Source organism: Gordionus sp. m RMFG-2023, chromosome 1 (assembly GCF_954871325.1).
Source record: "Gordionus sp. m RMFG-2023 chromosome 1, tfGorSpeb1-WG-v2, whole genome shotgun sequence".
NCBI classification, from domain to species: Eukaryota; Metazoa; Nematomorpha; class Gordioida; order Chordodea; family Parachordodidae; genus Gordionus; species Gordionus sp. m RMFG-2023.
Window position 1 is genome coordinate 62,428,188 of NC_088775.1, and position 22,782 is coordinate 62,450,969.

Consider the following 22,782-nt stretch of genomic DNA (forward strand, 5'->3'; position numbering starts at 1 on the left):
AATTTAACATGTTTAGAATATATATTTTTAGATATTTCCTTTAAAAAAATTTCAAAAATTTCAAAAATAGCGATTATGACAATTGTCACCTATCTATGATATACTGAAATTTTAATTTACATGTTTAGAATATATATATTTTAGCTATTTCCTTTAAAAAAATTTGAAAAAGTTCAAAAATAGCGATTATGACAATTGTCACCTATCTATGATACATCCTCACTGAATTTTTAATTTAACATGTTTAGAATATATATTTTTAGATATTTCCTTTAAAAAAATTTGAAAAAGTTCAAAAATAGCGATTGTGACAATTGTCATCTATATATGATACATCCTCACTGAATTTTAAATTTAATATGCTTAGAATATATATTTTAAGATGTTTCCTTTAAAAAAATTTGAAAAAGTTCAAAAATAGCGATTTTGACAATTGTCACATATCTATGATACATCCTCACTGAATTTTTAATTTAACATTTTTAGAATATATATTTTTTGCTATTTCCTTTAAAATAATTGAAAAAAGTTCAAAAATAGCGATTATGACAATTGTCACTTTTCTATGGTACATCTTCACTGAAATTTTATTTTAACATCTTTACAATATATATTTTTAGCTATTTCCTTTAAAAAAATTTGAAAAAGTTCAAAAATAGCGATTATGACAATTGTCACCTATCTATGATACATCCTCACTGAATTTTTAATTTAACATGTTTAGAATATATATTTTTAGATATTTCCTTTAAAAAAATTTGAAAAAGTTTAAAAATAGCGATTATGACAATTGTCACCTATCTATGATACATCCTCACTGAATTTTAAATTTAACATGTTTAGAATATATATTTTTAGATATTTCCTTTAAAAAAAGTTCAAAAATAGCGATTATGACAATTGTCACCTATCTAGGATACATCCTCACTGAATTTTAAATTTAACATGTTTAGAATATATATTTTTAGATATTTCCTTTAAAAAAAGTCAAAAATAGCGATTATGACAATTGTCACCTATCTATGATACATCCTCACTGAAATTTTAATTTAACATGTTTAGAATATATATTTTTAGCTATTTCCTTTAAAAAAATTTGAAAAAGTTCAAAAATAGCGATTATGACAATTGTCACCTATCTATGATACATCCTCACTGAATTTTTAATTTAACATGTTTAGAATATTTTTTTTTAGATATTTCCTTTAAAAAAATTTGAAAAAGTTCAAAAATAGCGATTATGACAATTGTCACCTATATATGATACATCCTCACTGAATTTTAAATTTAACATGTTTAGAATATATATTTTAAGATGTTTCCTTTAAAAAAATTTGAAAAAGTTCAAAAATAGCGATTATGACAATTGTCACCTATCTATGATACATCCTCACTGAATTTTTAATTTAACATGATTAGAATATATATTTTTAGATATTTCCTTTAAAAAAATTTGAAAAAGTTCAAAAATAGCGATTATGACAATTGTCACCTATATATGATACATCCTCATTGAATTTTAAATTTAACATGTTTAGAATATATATTTTAAGATGTTTCCTTTAAAAAAATTTGAAAAAGTTCAAAAATAGCGATTATGACAATTGTCACCTATCTATGATACATCCTCACTGAATTTTTAATTTAACATGTTTAGAATATATATTTTTAGCAATTTGCTTTAAAAAAAGTCAAAAAAGTTCAAAAATAGCGATTTTGACAATTGTCACCTATCTATGATACATCCTCACTGAATTTTTAATTTAACATGTTTAGAATATATATTTTTAGATATTTCCTTTAAAAAAATTTCAAAAATTTCAAAAATAGCGATTATGACAATTGTCACCTATCTATGATACACTGAAATTTTAATTTAACATGTTTAGAATATATATATTTTAGCTATTTCCTTTAAAAAAATTGAAAAAGTTCAAAAATAGCGATTATGACAATTGTCACCTATCTATGATACATCCTCACTGAATTTTTAATTTAACATGTTTAGAATATATATTTTTAGATATTTCCTTTAAAAAAATTTGAAAAAGTTCAAAAATAGCGATTATGACAATTGTCACCTATATATGATACATCCTCACTGAATTTTAAATTTAACATGTTTAGAATATATATTTTAAGATGTTTCCTTTAAAAAAATTTGAAAAAGTTCAAAAATAGCGATTATGACAATTGTCACCTATCTATGATACATCCTCACTGAATTTTTAATTTAACATGATTAGAATATATATTTTTAGATATTTCCTTTAAAAAAATTTGAAAAAGTTCAAAAATAGCGATTATGACAATTGTCACCTATATATGATACATCCTCATTGAATTTTAAATTTAACATGTTTAGAATATATATTTTAAGATGTTTCCTTTAAAAAAATTTGAAAAAGTTCAAAAATAGCGATTATGACAATTGTCACCAATCTATGATACATCCTCACTGAATTTTTAATTTAACATGTTTAGAATATATATTTTTAGCAATTTGCTTTAAAAAAAGTCAAAAAAGTTCAAAAATAGCGATTATGACAATTACCACTTATCTATGGTACATCATCACTGAAATTTTGATTTAACATGTCTACAATATATATTTTTATCTATTTCATTTAAAAAAGTTCAAAAATAATTATCATGACAAATGGCACTTTTCTATGGTACATCACTTAAAAATTATAAAATATAACTATGATGAATAGTTAATCAGAGCATTATAATTTAAAGAAGCTTTAAGTAACTTTCCCGCCTATAATATTAATATATACTAAATGTTATTTGACTTTTGGTCGAAAAAAATGATCTAGATATTGGGTTAGGGGTGAAAAAAAGCAACCCTAACTTTAAGTCGTCTTTAAAAAGAAAGATCCATATTTTGGGTCGGATTGAATAAAACGACCCGATGTTTGAGTCTGAGTCAGAAAAACGACCCAAACTTTGAGTTGGAGTCGAAAAATACGACCCAAACTTCAAGTTTGAGTCAAAAAATACGACCCAAACTTCAAGTTTTAGTCGAAAAATATGACCCAAACTTCAAGTTTAAGTCGAAAAATACGACCCAAATTTCAAGTTTGATTCGAAAAATACGACCCAAATTTTGAGTCGGAGTCGTAAAAAACGACCCATATTTTGGGTCGAGGTCGTTTTTTTCGGCTTGGACTTGGGTCGGAGTCGAAAAAAACGACCCATATTTTGGGTCGAAGTCGTTTTTTTCGGCTTGAACTCTGGTCGAAGTCGTAAAAAACGACCAAAACTTTGAATTGGAGTTGAAAAAAACGACCCAAAATTTGGGTGAGCTCTGTTCGAGCCGACTCGGCTAAGCCGATTAACAACACTAATGATGACTATCAACACTATAAGCAACCTATATTGATATATTAGTTGCAGACTGATCAGGATCGATGACAATCAACACTGCGACTAACAAATTTACGATAATCAATATAATTCGATATTAACAGAGGAGTTTATTCGATAGAGGACCAGATATTCCTACAATCCTTTTTTATTTTTAAATGATTCTTATTTAAATTTTTGATTCATCTTTTAAAACCTAGCTTAATATTTATATTTTTTTTTCATTTAGAAAATATTTCTTTACTTTGCATGAGCATCTTATATATATTTTCCTTAATTTAATTTTCCTTTATTTTGGTAAAACATGTTAGCAATAACAATAATATTTTAACATAGGGTGTAACCATGGGCATATTGTGAAGGGGGCTACGGGAGGCTAAACCCCAGGCTAATTTTTTTTATTTTCTTCACTCATTCCAAATTTGAAGAGGGGCTGAGCTCCCTCGCCAAAAAATTTAATATTTTATCAAATGTGTTAAATATGAATCCCTTTTCTCTTTATATTATTTTTATAAATAGTGAAATTTTGATATAGAAAAAATTATTTTTTTCTTTCTTTTTCATATCTTTTTTATAGGCATGTAGGAGATAGCGAAACTAAAAATTTATTTTACAATATTTATTTCTCAATACTTTAGTTTTATATTTCTTCCTAAACTAAAATAAAAATTTTAAATTCCCTCAGTTAACAATTTTAATAGATATTACACAAGGGGAGTCAATTTATCAGGATAATAAAAGGTAAAAAAAAATTGAAAATGATAATCATATAGAAAGGTTAACAAATGCTGTATTGGTTGAAGAAGTAAATGGAATAACATTCAACAGTAATGACAGGTTTTAAACGTTATTTCAGTGGAGTGCAGAGGATCATTGGAATATTCTATAAAATAGAAAATTATAACTACCATAAAATATTTTATAAATCGTCCGCACTTCTGCTTAAAAATATAGAATAAGGCTGGCCATCAGCAAGTAGCGAATAAATGGCTCTATTTTTTGCATGTCTTGAGCTGAATCTAAAAATGCTAAACCATAATTTTGAGCGAAAACTATCATCATGCCTCAAACGAGGTTTAAACTTAAAAAAGAGCTAAATCTTAAGAAAATATACTCTTGCCTCAAGTCCTAGAAAATTCTTTTGACTATTAAGATTGAGCTTATTTGACGCAAATAATAGTCCAATATGATATTTAAAAAAATTAAATCATAGGACAATGTTGACAATAATATTTAAATATTATGTATGTTAATATTTACAGATGTCGCTCGATTTAGAAATTAAGCTTTTATTCAAATATATACAATAAAAATAATTCAAAACTTGCAAAATTAAAAATCCAACAATTTATTTCTTTAGAAAGCATCATGCCCATCTAATAGATAGCTTTAAAAACGAGGATAAAATGACTTGAATAAATTTTAATAAAAATATTCTTTTATTTTTAGAATATTTCCCCGATATATTCTTCATTCAAAGTGGTGTTGTTAAACGGCTTGTCTTGAGCTGATTTTTAGAAACGGCTAACTCAATATTTTATCCATAAAAATATTACGCAAGCCTGAAGATTTTGTTCCTAGAAGGAACAAAGGTCAAGAACATATATCGAAATCTCGAGGCTTAGGCAATATTTTTCTAGCTAAAATATTGAGTTAGCCGTTTTCAAAAATCGGCTCAAAACAAGCCGTTTAACAACATTAATTCAAAGAGCATTGGCCTACGTAAGAACCTAGATAGGCGATTAGGCGAGAAGCAAATAAAAAGAATCCAAAGATTTAAATTAAATAAATATATAACAATTGCTGGCATCGACAATATATATGAAGATATTCCATAAAAAGTTAAAAAAATTCTTAAATGCTTGAACACTTTATCCTACAAGGCGGTAGCCACGGGGAGGGGGCGGGGGCATGTCCCCCTCAAAGAATTTTTGGTCCCCAAACCTGGCCTCCAGAAAAAATTGCTGGCCCCCAAAAATGGCCCACATAAATTTTTCCGGTCCCTCCCCCAAATTTAAAAAAAAATTTTGTAATATTTTATTTTTATATTTTTAAAATAAATTTTAAATATTTATTCAAAAAACATGTCTAGTTTGTAAATTTCTTTCTATATTGTGTTATTTTATCCAATATTAATCATCATTCCTTCATATTTTATCATTTACATGTGTGTTTGTGGATGACCTTATATAGTAGCTTAATTACGTTTAAATTGTATATATTTCATGATAATTATTTTATTTATTATGTTTCAATCACAATATTATTATATAACCAGTTATTTAAAACAGCGGTGAATATTTTAGAATTAGGAAGAAAATACTGAGATAACAACAATTTTGGGAAGCCAACAAATTAACCAAAATAATGTTACGTTTAATCACAGGTGATCTAAAAGTAGGCTTTTACCTTCGACAACGAATATCATTTGAAATTTGTCGATCCGATTCCATATCCATACATGGGTCATTAAGTCCCGCCGACCATACCTAAATATATTATTTTAAATTATTTTTTTAATTTCTCTTCTTTTAATTATATATTTTTATTAGAATATAGATGTAGTATGTTAATTATAATTTTAATATTATTTTAAATAGTATTTTCATCATTGTTTTGTTTTATTTTTATAACTGTGCACTGAAGTTTTTTAAAAATAAATGTGATAATATAATTTTTACTATCTTAAATCAATATATGATTTGTTGCTATTTTTTAGCATACAGGAGCTACCTTTTAGTGGTATTTATTCAACAAAAATTACGGATGCTGCAACTGATGAAAACACAATTTATTCTTCTGGACTATTTATAGCAATGTTTTCATACACCATCCAAAAAGATCCTGAATTAAATAAAATTATAAAATTTATACCCAAAAAAATATACATCACCCCAGATTCAAAACGAAATAATATCTATTATAGCAGATATGGTGCTTGAATATTCAGATAAATATAACAAAAGTGAGATGGCTTTTATTTGTCTTAAGGAAGATGAGATAAAAGATGCTTAAGGTTGTGAAAACCTGAGCATAATTATTCGCTATATTTTTTCTAGTAAAGTCCAATAAAAATTCAATATGAATTATTAATTTACAGTGTCTTTCTGCTTAAAGCATTACTAATTGCATTTTAAAATCCTTCAAGTCCTTCCCTCCCATCAAGCTTTCTTCCTTCTCAAAAACTTTTTCTTTATCCCAAAAATCCAACATGCCTTCCGCTCTGCCCCACTTTTCTTATACCCGGAAATTCTCGCCCAAATAGTATCAACAATCAAAGACTCTTTAGAAGGCATCCTTAATATAAAATTCAGCCCTAATTCTTGGATGCAGGCCTCCTTACCCTCGAAATTTGAGGGTCTTGGCTTAAGATCACCCGCGTCACTCAGCCTTGCTGCCTTTTTAGCCTCAAGCTCCCGCTTAATTATGCTATCACTTAACAATAACCCCACAGACCCCCACTTTCCCCACGCCCTAGCAATCTGGAAAGAGAATTCCTCCTCCGCTCCAATCCCCACATCACGAAAGCAACATGACTGGGATCTTCCCTTAATACGCCACTCCGTTGAATATCTAATATCAGGTGCTGCTTCTAAGGGATCCCCATCAATCATTTCACATTTATTATCTCCCATTACAGTTGATGAATCCTTAACAGTTGATCATCTCTCTCTCCCACAACTGCAAGTTCCACAACTTTTGCCTTCCCTATCGGGCTATGAATGGTTAGAAGCTTTGCCCAGCTCAAACTTAGGACTTCTCTTAACAAACGAAGAACTACGCATAGCAATAAATCTCCGTCTTGGTTGTAATATACTGGCCAACTCCACATGTACATTATGTTCCCAACCCGTTGATTGTTTTGGACATCATCCTTATCATTGTCGATTCTCTAAAGGTAGACATTCTCGACACAGTGCAGTTAACGGCACCATTCTCCATGCTCTAGGCTCAGCTCAAATTCCAGCAACCCTCGAACTCTGTGGCCTCTCAACTGAGAATAATATACGTCCAGATGGGCTGACATTAATACCATGGAGTACTGGAATTCCATTAGCATGGGACTATACCTGCATCGACCGATTTGCTCCCTCCTTTAATAAGAACTCATTCATACGAGCTGAAAACTCGAAAATTAATAAATACACTTCCCTAACAAATTGCAATCTCATACCAATCGTATCCGACACAACCGGGTCTTTTGGCAATCATGCCCTAACCTTCTTCAAATCCCTCGGTAAAAAAATCCGCGCCATCACTGGTGACCCTCAGGAAGGTTTCTATCTCAGACAGCGCATATCTATTGATATATGCAGATCTAACTGAATTGCCATCCATGTCTCTCTTTCTTGACCTCCTCCCGCCCAACATACAATTTACTATACTAATTATTTTATTTTATTTTTTATTATACAGTTTTTTATATAGATTTTATATAAAGAGTTTACATGACATTTTTAATATATATATTTTTTTAAATTACGTATATATGTTTTACTTTTAACGTTCAATGTATTAAATATTATAAAATTCTTAATAAAAGGTTGTTATTTAAAAAAAAAAAAAACTTAATGAGTTAAATATTAATTCAACGAATATGATAAGTCAAGCATATGATGAGACAATCGTTATTTCTAGCCGAAAAGAAGGAGTGCAGACCCTATTTCCAAAAAAAAATTAATAAAGAGGTTCTTTTTATAAATTGCTACAACCATATGTTGCATCTTGTTGTTAAAAATAGGTAGAGTAATTTTGTTATCATCTCTAATTTTTTTAATTTATCCAATGCGTTGTATAATATTTTAGGTGCTTTAACGTATCCTGTAAATATGGAAACCATACTCTGAGACTTTTATACTAGAGGTGGACTGGTCATTTAGAAAATCTCACATCATTTATGAGAATTTTGAGGCTATTGGTGAAGTATTATTAAACTTTTCTAATAGAGCTCTTAATTCAGAAATTTCTACTCATGATTCAGTCGAAACCTCTGGTCTTTTATATTAATGGGTTAATATAAATCACGTTATTTTAGCCATTTATAATAATAATATAGTCACAAAATAAGTAACTACTATCAGTAGGTACTAATCTAGTGGATGCTAGAAATTTTATTGATTCCACTATCAATATATTAAAAATAAGAGAAACAATAATTCTTTTGATTTTATTAGAATTAAGACTGAAAAACATTTACTCCCCACAAATCAACAAGGGCACGTATAACGCCCATAAATTTTCAAGATTTTTTAGCCGAGACCAAATTACAATTTATGAAAAAGAAACCAATTGGAGTTCTTTAAAAAGGAATTATTATGAAATTATTGATTACTTTGTGTTGATCGTTTTTTAGATAGATTTACACAAGATGATTATAATCTTCTATCATGTTTTAATATTGCTCCTGATTATTTTATATCGGATAAAAAGGCCCGATTTGAATCATTATTAAACTTAAATATGAAACTTATATCATGAAATGGAAATAGCTAAAGATTTTTAGCTGCAGAATTTAAAGAAACACATAATTTTGAAAATATCCTAAATATTATATATAAAAATAATAAAGAGAGTATCGAGTATGAGAGTCGATGAAAGATCAACGTAATCAAAATTTAGTATTGATGGCTTATGGAAAAATAATAATACAAAATTTATAGTTTTATTTTGTTCATTCATATTATAGTATTATTTTGTATTTATATTACATTAATAAATTTTTTATAAAAATAGCAAAAAATTTCTATGAATGCTTAATTATTTGTTTTATTTTAAAAAAATAGTGGCCCCCTCAAGTAAGAGGCTGACCCCACTAGCTGAAAATTCCTGGTTACGCTCCTGCAGTTGAGTGTGAAGAGTAATTAATTTGTCAAATTTAAAGTTCATACATATTAATATTCTTAACAAGTATAAGAAATTTATTTATAAAAAGTAAGTAGTCATATAGTTGATATTCCTCTATTATACATTAGTTACAAAATACTAGGTAAAATTTCACTTTCACAGACATATTTGATAGTTAGAGAATATATTACAGTTAGTATTTTAACAAATTAACTAATCAATGCTCTTGATAATAAATATAGCAACAATTTGCATTCAATTATTTAACGCCATCGATTTATTTTAATTAAAAAATGATGATATTAAAAATTAATCTTCATATTATTTATCTCACAATGTCTTTAAAAGATATTTTCTGATGTCCTAATCAATATTATATAATTTTCTGTAAAATATATGATTCCCTATATTGGTAAAAATTACTTGATTGTCATATGATAATTGATAAAATTAGATATATTGTAAATGTAATCTAGGACATATAATATTCCACTGTTTGTATTGTGCTTTAATTTTTTTATTTAATTTATGATTTAATTTCATCATTAGTTTTATAATTATATTTTACTTTTATTAAGATAAATAAATTAAAATTACTCACTTTATAAAAAATTATATTTGATATCTTATATTATTTAGTAATTTTATGGATCTATTATTAATAATTATAATACATTTCACTTTTGCCTTTAGACTTATCTTTGGCTTATATTCCATTTCTTAAAAACATTTTTGGTTCACTTTTTTTATAAATAAATGCTTTTTTCCAAAAATGTATAAATTATGATGAATAGTTTATAAAAAAAATATTAACTTTTACATTCTTTCTTTCGAATTATTGTTTAAGATATATGCATACATTTTTGTGGGTCAGGGAGTGGGGGGAAGACTAAGGGGGATATTTTTTATTAGTTTAAAATGATATTCACAAAGTGATAAATTTCTGAATGGGGGGGGGGGGTTTCCCATTGTCCACCCCCCGGCTACGCCTATGGATTATTAATTTATACAATTTTTGTTACTTGAAACTGAAGTATAAAAGTTATTTCTGGTAATTGGTGTAATTTTTGGGGCTGTATCTGTTGTGGTTTTATTTGTTGGGTTGTATTAGCTTGTTTATTCAAAAATAATTATTTTATTAGTTAATTATTGATTACTAGATGAGCTACTGGGTATGTTAGTATTCTGATCTGTACAAGATATACATCGAGAATCTACCTAAATTAATGTAAGTTATCTAGATAGGCTTAGTATTAAATATACCTTCAGCTGTTAGATGATTTTGTGTCACTTCAAATTAACAACCTACTAATTTACCTCTGCCTTTACAATCTCTCCTTCTGCAGCGGTGGGGACAACTAAAGCATGGTTCTACCACTGTAGGCTCAGCTTTTCTATGTATGGTATGGTATATTGCAATAGGTTATAGCAGAGTATATCCTTACGTTTATTAGATTTGATATATTTGATTGGGTTATCTAAAAATATTTTTTTTTAATCAATTTAAATTTAATATAATATATCATACTTTGCAATGATGCATTTCTTCTTTAAATAAATTGTCTTAAATTATCAGCTACAATATTAAGCATAATGTTTTATATGATTTTATCCTTTGATTTTACAAAAATCTAGAGTCAATATTACGATTTTGGAATTCAATGTAAAAGTTTAGGAAATAATTCTAGGATTTATGGGGCACTATTGACTCTAGAATGACAAAAATAATTAAGGTAAAAAGAAGGTAAATATCAGACAAATTTAGTATGCTCTTTAGGATAATGGGTCAGGATTTGGGATTACAATTACATGGAAGTTGGATGTCTCCGGAATAGAACACGTTATATAGATATAATGTTATCTTATAAGGATAAATTACCTAACATAAGAATTACTTTTTTTCCATCTCTTAAATATCTTACCAGGCGTCAGGTACATTATTATTGATATTGGTTACAATTCTTAACACTATCTTGCCGGTAACGGAACTAATAGATCCCCTCTTTCTTACTCCTCTCTTCTTTACTATGCTAGCTGACTAAATAGTGGTACCGTCCACTATAATAAAACGGGTATACATCATGTATAGGATCTATATACTAGTGAATATACTTGGTGCACGCTACAACTCCTGGTGGGTGATGAACTGGCGTAGTAATGAATGAATGAATGAATGAATTTACCGCGATTAAAATAGACCAATCAGAAAAAAATGGAATAAATTTACGATCATATGACTTTACGATCATATGACTTTACGATCATAGTTAGGCAAATCCAAAGAACACCTATCTTTATTATGGCTCTACAATTTAAGAATTTTTCATTATGCTATATATATAAATGTGTTAATATCAGAGGCTTATTAGTAAATTCAATTGCTAGTTATACAACATCATCTTCAGCCATTACACATGATAAAAATCCAAAGAAAATATTTTCAGTCTATCGCTGGGTTTATATTACATTGTAAATTTTGTATCTAATAAATATTTAAAGAATCCAAGTATAAAGAATACACCATATATGCAAAATTATGAGCTGGATTTAAATAAGTAAATAATAAATGGAATTTTATTGTAATACTATACAAAGATGTGGGCCTATGGTCCTTGATGCATTGATTAAAATTAAAAATGAAATTGATCCAACACTAACTTTTAGACGTTCATGTCGAGAGGGTTCTTATTCTTATTTATTTTACTATAAAATTTTAAAGGTATATGTGGCTCATGTGCAATGAATATATCAGGATCCAATACACTTGCATGTACCATGAGTATAGATAAAACTTATAATGTTACTAAAATATATCCACTTCCACATATGTTTGTTATTAAGGATTTAGTTCCAGATATGAATAATTTTTACCAACAGTATGCTTCTATTGAACCTTATCTTCAAAGAAAGGAATTGCCATCACATAAACAATTATATCAGAGTCCTGAAGATAGAGCCAAATTGGTAATATATAATAAAATTTAGTTTTATTAATAAAAAGCTTCTTAATGATTTCTTTTGAAATTTTTAGGCATATAAAGCTTAATGATGTAGCCTTTATAAATTTGTTTACATTTTAATACCTTAATCCTTTTATTCTAAATAAGAATATGTAAGTTCCAATTATATCGAAAATACATACTATTATATTATTTATAATAATAATATAAAATAACAAATACCATAGGTTAATAACTTACTTTTATATTATAATTGTGTAATAAATTGTAATTTATTATTAAAACAAACAATAAATAATAATATAAATAAAATACATGAAAATAACTAATAATTAAATGCAAGACAAATAGTTAATTAATGTAATCAATTACATAAAAATAACTAACAATAAATGCATGATAAATAGTAAATATACAGTTACTATAGTAGCTAGAAGTCTATTTTTAACTTAAACTTGTTTAAATTTTCACAAATTTCATCCTTTATTAATTAAAATTTAATAAATAGTAAAAAAAATTCCAAAGCCATTTCATAGGGTGTAGAGTCATACAAATTCAATTTTATTTAGGCCCATAATTTTTATTAAATTTAAATCCTAGCCTGACTCTTACTTGACCTGATCTAACCCATAGTTTTACTTGGGCCTTGCCCAAAATTTATAAGTCCTGACTCCTGCCAAAGAATTATTAAAAAATATAAATAACACATTTTTATAAAGATAAATCAAAAAATTCTTTTGTCTTAATTCCAGTGAAATTTTAAATATAATTTTATTATAATATCAAAATTAATAATACATTTTCAATTTTATTTTTATAAAATATTTTTTGAGCCCACAAAATTTAAGAAAAAATATGACCTTATACTTGACTAAATTTAAAAAAAAATTAAGCCTGAACCAAGCCCAATGTTTTTAGAAATTATAGCTGGGCTTTGGACCATCTGGCAGGGTGATGGGACAATATTTGAGACCCAGGCCCTCAAAATCAGCTCCCCCCCCCCATTAAAAATAATTTCTTAATGAAAAATTAATACATAAATATGTCATTTACTTAAATTTTTTAATTATATACTATTGTTTTTTTATTACTCTCAGACAGAGGTGTATCAATATTTTTTATTAGATTGGGCCGATTATTTATCTTTATTATTAAATTTGCCAATACAAACTATAAAATGGTGTCATGGTCAATGGACAATGGTGTATTGCTTAAGAATTTGATGGGGTGGGTGGCTACAATTTTTTAAAATATATTATTAAATTTTTTTATTATGAATATGAATAAATTATTTATTTATATTATATTTTAAAAATAATTAAATTTAATCACACCAATATATTTATAAATTAAAAATACATATAAATATAAATTTTAGAAAATTTCCATTCTCATTTCTTCATTTGGTTGTTTTTTTGAAAGATTATATTTGCTCCACAATGATTCCTTTCCCATATTTTGATGCATGGATCTGGAATCCATTCCAATATTGAAGGTCCATTAATATTTATAAAAATTAAATTTGGCAGATCATTTACTTTTAAACTCTCTCGATTATTTACAATGATTGAAATCATAAGATGAAAGTCCCTTTCAAATTAGACAGTAACTGCTAAGGAATTTTTTAAATTTTTCAATAGGAATATCTTCATCGAAATATGGTCAAAACTCAGAAATATTTCATATTCATTTAATTTGAATATTTGGCTGATTTTTTTTGTATTTGCTTCCCGCCAAATCATACTTCTAAGTTTATAGGCCAAGTTTCTTTTTTATTTAAGAATATATTGGAAATATTTTATATAAAAAAATAATTTTATTATTCAAGTCATTTTACTCTCATTTTCATATCTATTCATAAGACAGGACTGCATGTTACTAGTTTTGGATATTTTTAAATAAAAGTTTAATTTTTGAATCGAGCAACATCAGTAAATTTGGACTATTTCTGGCCTGTAATGTTGTTAATTGGCTTAATCCCATCAATCGAAAAAATTCACAAAACCCATAGCCGAGAGTATATATTTTTTTCAAGATTGAAGTATCCTTTATGTTTAAATCTTTATCGAAGATAAGATGAAAGTCTTTGCTTAAAAATTTGGTTTAACCTTTTTAGAGTTAGCTCAAATACTAAAAAAAAGGAGCTATTTATCACTACTATCTATTAGTGGTGAACCTCAGTCTATATGTTAAAAATCAAGAAAATTAGCAGGGAGAGGGTTAGACCCCCCTCTAAACATCTCTGGTTATAATTTTTATAAAATTTATAAAGGTATCCAAACTATGAAAGATGCAATATAATACTAAACGTTTTTCTTATAATTATAGTTAAATTTACTTCCTAGGAACAATTATGGATCCTCTATTTGAAGCAATCCTTTTTTAAATTTAATCAATACTTTATATTAGCGATCTGCATCGGGCCTAATTTTTCAAGCTCGGCCCAGTCCGAAATTTTTTTAACAAATTTTGCCGGCCCGAACCTGAAATTATTTTTGAAAAAATTTACCGGCCCGGCCCGAATTTATTATAAATATAGAAATTAATTTTTATAAATAATTCAAAATAAACGATATATGTTATATGGCTTCAAGTTTCTATAAATAAAATTAAATATTTTTATTTTTCATAAAAAATTCAACATGAAATTGATAAATTTAGATATATTTAAAAAAAAATTCTAAGGCCTGGCCTGAATCTTTTTAAAAAATAATAGACGCGACCCAGCCCGAGCCTGATTTTTTTTAAAAAATAGGGCAGATCTCTACTTTATATACAATAACTATTTACAGGGTTTCCCATTCAAAAAAAGAAAAGTCCCAATTTTCTCCTTATAATGTTATCTTCTACATATTTTTAACTTTTTTAATCTCTTAACCCTTTAGGTTCCCTCATAAAATTAATATGATGCAACACGATATTTACTAATTTTTTTATTGATTCTAATATAATATAATATAAAACACACAAAAAAAGTTTTTTAAATTCAAAATGGCGGCTCTCCCTGGTGGTTTTAAATTCATATCATTGACACCTTATGGAAACTTTCAAAACAATTTCTATTTTTATTTAGACAGAGTGGTACGTTGCATGATTTGCACGACCACCTTGTTCTTCTGGGATTTAACTTTGTACTACAGAAGGTACACCTTCGTGAGGTTCCTGCCTGAGGTTGATGAGCTGAATTTTTTAGTCTAATTTCTGGAAGGATATAAGGTTTATTATTTTTTCTTTGCATTGATATATAATTATTATCATTATGAATATTATCATCCCTATTAACATTTTTACAGTATGCCAATTCGCTAGCAATTATTTGTCTTCGGAATTCTTTCGATGAGAGTTTATTATCTGTAAGAATATTGTATATTATGAATGAATTGATAATCGCCGCATCTATCAGCCAAAAGAATATTGGTAGCCACCATTTTCGCCACTTTCGCGAAATTTCATATAAAGACTTTAAATGGTCGAAATGGTCAACAGACCCCATATATTTATTATACATCTTTATCATTATTGGACATTTTACGTCAAAAACTTCCCCTTTTTTATTTTTTCTCTTCACAGTATCCACTGATCTCGGATCAATATAATTGGACATTATAAATACGTCACGATTATCTCGCCATTTAATTATACTTATATTATTTTTGTCACTTCTCCAGTCAAACTCACCTCTTTTTAATTTTGTTTCCATATTCTTTATGGGCAAGTATCTCTTATTTTTGTTTAGTGTTCCGCTAGCATATATACCTTTCTTTTTTAAATCGGCCATTAGAGTATAACTCGTAAAATAATTATCGAAAAATATTTTATGATTTTGAAGTCCTTCACAAAACTTTGTTACAACATTATAACCAAGATTACTTTCAACCTCTTTATTTTTCCCAACATAGATATTAAAATCATTCATATATCCTGAATTATCGCATCTCACCCAAACCTAAAAATATAGTTTAGCCGAAATAAATAATGACAAAATTTACACATTACCTTGAAACCGCGTTTCGTGGGTTTCTTAGGCATGTATTGCCTAAATCCTATACGGCCTTTGAACCTAATCATTCCTTCGTCAATTGCTTGATATTCCGAGGGAAGAAAATATTTCAAGCAAGAGGAACGGATATTATCAATGAATGGTCTTATTTTGTATAATTTATCATAATTTTCATCATTTCTCGATGGTTCTAAGATATTGTCATTTATATGGATGTGGGCCATAAGCCAAATAAAACGTTTTACTTTCATTATGGATGAAACAAAATTGTCATGGAATTCTGGTTTAGAACTCCAATAATCTTTGTAATTTGCCATAGTTTTAATTCCAAAGAGTATATGAAGACATAAAAATTTTCTTATTTCTGTAGGATTAGTTGGTTGATATTTAATATTTTTTTGTTGGGCATATAAATTGGTATTGAATGTAATTGTATTTATTAGAGAATCATTAATAAATTTCTTATATATATCTGATGGATACAATGGGTCCGTTTTTAAAGATGATATTGGACCTGATATTTTATCAAATTCTAATGCTGGTTGTGAAGAATATTTCTTGGACCAGATAGGATTATTATGGTTTGTAGCAGATTGATCATACGCATCTTGTTCAGAATTGTCATCAATTTCAATTTGATAAGGTGTATCCGATTCATAATCATCACTATCAATTTGGTAACGTGTATCCGATTCATAATCATCTTCGGAATCAGTGGATGAGTTGTCTAACGAAGAACCTTCAGATGGAATGTCCAGATAATCATCCATATATATAACAAGCTAAAATTATTGCGAAATGAGTTGGCAAAATTTATCAATTATTTAAAAAAATAAATATTAAAAATATTGTTGTTAAGTGGCAGTGGTTAGTTTAATATACCACATTAAAAAGATCAAAATAATATATAAATATTATTTATTTGAGCAAAAATAAATATTAGAAAGATAGATAAAATAGTGAGGAATATATATATTTAAAAATATTTGATAAATATACTTATAATTAAAATTGGAATTTTAAGAAAAATCACCGTAAAAAACGTATTTTGAAATAAAGGCGCGAAAAAAAAAATTAAAAAATAACTCCTCCACAAACATATGAAAAAGAATATCTTTTAATATATATTCGTGGTGGTTTCATTTTATATGATCAACTCCTTTAGAAGATATAAAGGTTAAAAGGTGGTTTTATATTTGCACTACCGCGACCGAAAGGGTTAAAGCTCTTTTAATCTCTATTTTTCTGATCTTTTCTCAATTTATTTTCCTTTACATTTTTGATTCTTTTTTGCTTTTTAAAATTATTTATTTATTTTTAATTTTCCCCTAATTGACAATTTTTTTAGGTTTTTTGCATATCAAATTATTTAATTATAATTACGATGTATAATACATAGGAAACAAAATTATATAATCATTAATAATTTTCCCTCTTTTATATTTTGGAATATAAGTCTCCATATTTCTAAAATAATTCTTTGCATTTTCCTCAGATATTCCTCTCTCTCCATGCTCTATTAAACGAATTACCTCCTCTTATTGAGATTTTGATTGACAAAATCCTTCCAATGAAAAATACATTTTCAATGGGATTAAGAGATGAACCGTAAGGTGATAAATATTTTATTGTATGCTCTCTTCTTTCTATCGATTCCTTAATTGTATGGTTATGATGAATTGGAACATTATCCATCACAAAAATCATTCATCATGTTATCTTCTTCAAAATGATTTAGAATATTTCATTTGCAAAGTTGCTAAAGTGTATAGCGTTGCCGGGGCCATCAAGAACCTTGAATCTGAATATTCCCGCAATCGTGAGAGCAGCAATGATAGTATAATTCATTGTCTATCCCTTGGACATTTTTATTTATTTGTAAATATCCATATAACCGCCTCATTGATATTGAAAACCCACTCACATCGATAAAGATAAATTTTTCCAATTTTTTTATTTTATTTTTATTCTCTTCTAATATTTTTATTTCGATTTGGCAATCAAATTTTTTAGCTCTAATAATTGACGCGTTAATAAGAGAGTGTGATATAGCATCATATTTTATAGTAAGCTATAAAACTATGACAAATATAAAGTACTTTCAATTCAAGAATGGAATAAAATATAGTTTATCCAAAGGAGGCTCATATCCGCACAAGAAATTAAATAAGAATGTATATTGAATTGTATAAATTTGGATTGCACTTTATTAAAATGTCGAAGAGATAAAGGCAATGGATTGTATTATCATTGCTGCTTTCACAATTGCGGGAATATTCAGATTCTAGATTCTTGATTGCCCCTCTAAAGCTATGCACTTTAGCAACTTTGTAAATGAAATATTAAATCATTTTGAAAAAAATAATAAAATGAATATGATTTTTGTTTTCATAAATGTTCTATTTCATTTTAACCATGAAATTAGTGAATCGATTGAGAGGAGATGGCTTAGAATAAAATATTTACCACCATACATCACTTATTTTAATATCATTGAAAATATGTTTTTTCAATGTAATGATTTTGTCAGAAATAAAAATTCTAATAACAAGGAGGAATTAATATAGAGAGCGAGGAATATCTGAGGATAATTCAAAGAATTATTTTAGAAATATGAAGGCCTATATTTCAAAATGTAGAAGAGGGGAAATTATTAATGATTAATATAAATTTTTGTTTCTTATGACTATATATGTTAGCGTCAGTTTGTTTTTTTCCGGCAAAGTGTTATTTTTTCAACTTTAAATCATTTTATGAGCGAGTTTTTTTGAATTTAAAAATCTGATTTTACCCGAAATGTAATCCAGAATGTTTAGAATACTCTTATGAATTGAAGATAATTATATCGTTAATTTTTGAATCATTTATAATTTATATGAAAAATCTATGGAAAAACGAATAAATTAAATTAAGCTCAAAAATTTATGGCAAACCTATCTGAAATTCATAGGGTAGGTATTCGAAAAATTATGGAATACATTTTCGGTAAAATCCGATTTTTAAATTTTAAAAAAAAACTAGCTCGAAAATGATTTAAAGTACACATTGTCGCTAACATCTATACATCGTAATTATAATAAGATAATTTTATATGCCAAAAATAATAAAAAGTCAAAAAATTATTATGTAGGTTAAAAAATAAAATTATGTGATATAAAAATTGAAGAAAAATGAGAGGGAAGATCAGGGCTGTAGCCACGGGGGGAAGGCAGGCCCTCCCCAAAAATTTTTTGGCCCCAAACCTGGCCCCCATAAATTTTTCCGGCCCCCAAATTTAAAAAAATTTTTGTAATTGATTATTTTTATATTTTTAAAATAAATTTTAAATATATATTCAAAAAACATGTCTTGTTTGTAAATTTCTTCCTATCCTGTTCTATTTTTATCCAATAATAAATCATCATTCATTCATATTTTATCATCATCATGTGTGTTTGTGTATTACATTATATAGGCGCTTAATTATAATGTTTAAATTGTACTTATTTCAATGACAATTATTTTATTTATTATGGTTCAATCAAAATATTATTATCTTTTGAAAGTCTCTGATATAGATCTGGGTGCAAATCATAAAAAACCGGAATTTTCTGAAGCTAATCAAGTGGTTACTCAAGACTTGATATATATATATATATATCAAATCTAAGGAAACAGATTGATACCGATTAGTAAATATTTATTAAAATAAAAAAGGTTCTTATTAAATTTTTATAAAATTTGGTAATTATTGTGCAGTGTTGCTAAACAGCTCGATTTGGGCCGATTTTTAAAAATGGTCCGATTAAGATCTTAGACAAAATAATATTATCTAAGCCCGATATAACCAGTTATTTAAAACAGCGGTGAATATTTTAGCAATATAAAGATAATAGTGAGATAACACCAATTTTGGTAAGCTAACAAATTAACCGTAATTTTTACGATCTTAAATCAAGCATGATATTTCTTAACATACAGGAGCTACCTTTCCGTGGGACTGGTTCAAGAAAAATTACGGATGCTGCAAATGTAGAAAACATAATTTATTCTTTCTGGACTATTTATAGCAATGTTTTCATACACTATCCAAAAAGATTCTGAATTAAATAAAAATACGAAATTTATATATTAAAATACGTGATATACATCACCCAGATTCAAAAATATCTATTATGGTAGATATGGTGCTTGAATTATTTCAGATAAATATAACAAAAGTGAGATGCCTTTTTTTGTCTTAAGGCTGATGTGACAAAAGATGCATTAGATTGTGAAAACCTGAGCATAATATTATTTATATTTTTTCTGGAGAAGTCCAAGAAAATTTAATAAGAATTATTAATTTATAGTGTCTTTCTGCTGAAAGCATTACTAATTGCATTTTAAAGCAACTTAATGAGTTAAATATTAATTCAACGAATATGATAAACCAGGCATATGATGGTGCAAACGTTATGTCTGGCCGAAATGGAGGAGTGCAAACCCTACTTCAAAAATAAAATTCATAAAAAAGTTACTTTTATACATTTCTACAACCACATGTTGCATATTGTGGCTCAAAATTGGTATAATATTGTTATAATTTATAATTTTTTTAATTTATTCAATGCATTGCATAATTTTTTAGGCGGTTTAACGTTACCTGTAAATATACAGGCCATACTCTTAAGAGACTTTTAGACCAGAGGTGGACTGGTCATTTAGAAACATCTCGCATAATTTATGTTAATTTTGAGGCTATTGGTGAAGTATTAGTTTACTTTTCTAATGGAACTCTTAATTCAGAGGTTTCCACTCATGATTCTGTCGAAACCTCTGGTCTTTTATCTCAATACGTTAATATAAATTACGTTATATTAGCCATTATAATTTATGATATTAATAACAATATATCCACTATATGTTTCTACAGTCAGTAGGTACTTATCAAGTGGATGCTAAAAATTGTAATGATTCCACGATCAATATAATAAAAAAAATATAAGAAGCAATAATTCTATTGATTTGATTAGAATAAAGGCTGAAAAACTTTTAGTAAAATTTAATCTCACTCCCCACAAATCATAAAGCATAGGTAAAAAGGCTATAAATTTCCAAGATTTTTTAGCCGAAACTAAATTACAATTTGATTACATCGGAGTTCTTTAAAATGGAATTATTATGAAATTATTGATTACTTTGTTGATAATTTTTTAGATAGATTTACACAAGATGATTATAATCTTCTATCAAGTTTTAGTGCATTGTCCCCCTTTGATAGTGATTATTTTATATCGGACAAAATGGCCCAATTATTATAATTATTAAACTTAAATATGGAAACTTTACATCATGAAATGAAAATAGCCAAAGGATTATTAGCTGCAGAAGTTAAAGAAACACATAATTTTGAAAATATCCTAAATATTATGTATAAAAAAATATCATCATGCATCTAAGAGAATTGTATAAATGCTACTCAGCAGTCATCATTATTGGGGTACTAACGGCTTCTTGCGGGGCTTCTTTCTCTATAATAAACAGAGTTCTATCGAGCACTAGAGGGTCGATGAAAGAAAAAGTAAACAAAATTTAGTATTGATGGCTTATGGAAAAAATTTATCCTTTAATTTATTTATGTTAAAATTTAAAAATAAAAATCGTTATATTATATTATAGTATTATTTTGTATATTCATATTATAGTATTATTTTGTATTCATATAACATTAATAATTTTTAAATAGCAAAAACTATGAATGCTTAATTATTTGTTTTATTTAAAAAAAATAGTGCCCCCCCCCCTAAATGAAAATTCCTGCCTAAGGCCTTGGGGAAGATAAATAAATTATTTTTATAAGGCAAAAAAGAATGATTAAAAATGAGAAGAAAAAAATTGAGAAAAGATTAAGAAATAAAAAAAATTAAATCTCAAAAAGTTAGAATTAAAATAAGAGGAAAAATTTTAAAAAACTAAAATTTAGAAAAATTATTTTTTAAATGGGAATTTTCTTTTTTTGATTGACACTTTTTCTAAGCCTTTGGAACTTTTCCTTTTTTGATTGGACATTTCCTTTTTTTTATTTAACACTTTTCCTTTTTTGTATGGGAAACCAAATATATATTACATTAACCGAAACTCTTGTTAGGAAATTAATTCATTCACTCTACGTCAAAAATTAAATTTATTTAAATATTGTTTTTATTATTTATAGTATTAGAAAATCAAAATATGGACATAGAATAAATTCCATCCATATTAGAAAATAATTCAACTAGTATATTTAGTTTGTGGGGAGCTTATACTGTGATGTTAAAGCAAATAAAGAGTTTAATTTAATTAGCAATACCATTGAAAATTTCCTGTATTCTTTTGAAACTGAAAATTATCTCAAGGAACCAATATTTGAAGTAATAAATGATAATATCACAACAGATCCTTTCAAATATTGGGCTGTGATCCATAAATATTCCACTCTTTCTAAACTTGTTTTCTTATGTTTCTCGACATAATTATATACAATTACCTCCAAAGACCTTCTAATTTCCTCCCTTGTCTTGGACAACAGTTCAGACTCCTCCCTACTGTTGATTCTGGTAGGCAGAGGTATATCCTTTACTTCTAAATATATTATCCTTGCCCTCT

General features: G+C 27.1%; 1 protein-coding gene across 3 annotated transcripts in view; it reads left to right on the forward strand.

Annotated features, from left to right (window-relative positions):
• Positions 1–11,488: 11,488 nt before the first annotated feature.
• LOC135931521 (succinate dehydrogenase [ubiquinone] iron-sulfur subunit-like) overlaps positions 11,489–22,782 on the forward strand; it is a 57,541-nt gene continuing 46,247 nt past the window's right edge. For all 3 annotated transcript variants that reach the window (XM_065468694.1, XM_065468692.1, XM_065468695.1), the window contains exons 1-4: positions 11,489–11,671; positions 11,716–11,771; positions 11,812–11,897; positions 11,936–12,180. In XM_065468694.1, coding sequence (XP_065324766.1) covers positions 11,516–11,671; positions 11,716–11,771; positions 11,812–11,897; positions 11,936–12,180 — 543 coding nt within the window. In that variant the 5' untranslated portion in view covers positions 11,489–11,515. The remainder of the gene's footprint in view (positions 11,672–11,715; positions 11,772–11,811; positions 11,898–11,935; positions 12,181–22,782) is intronic.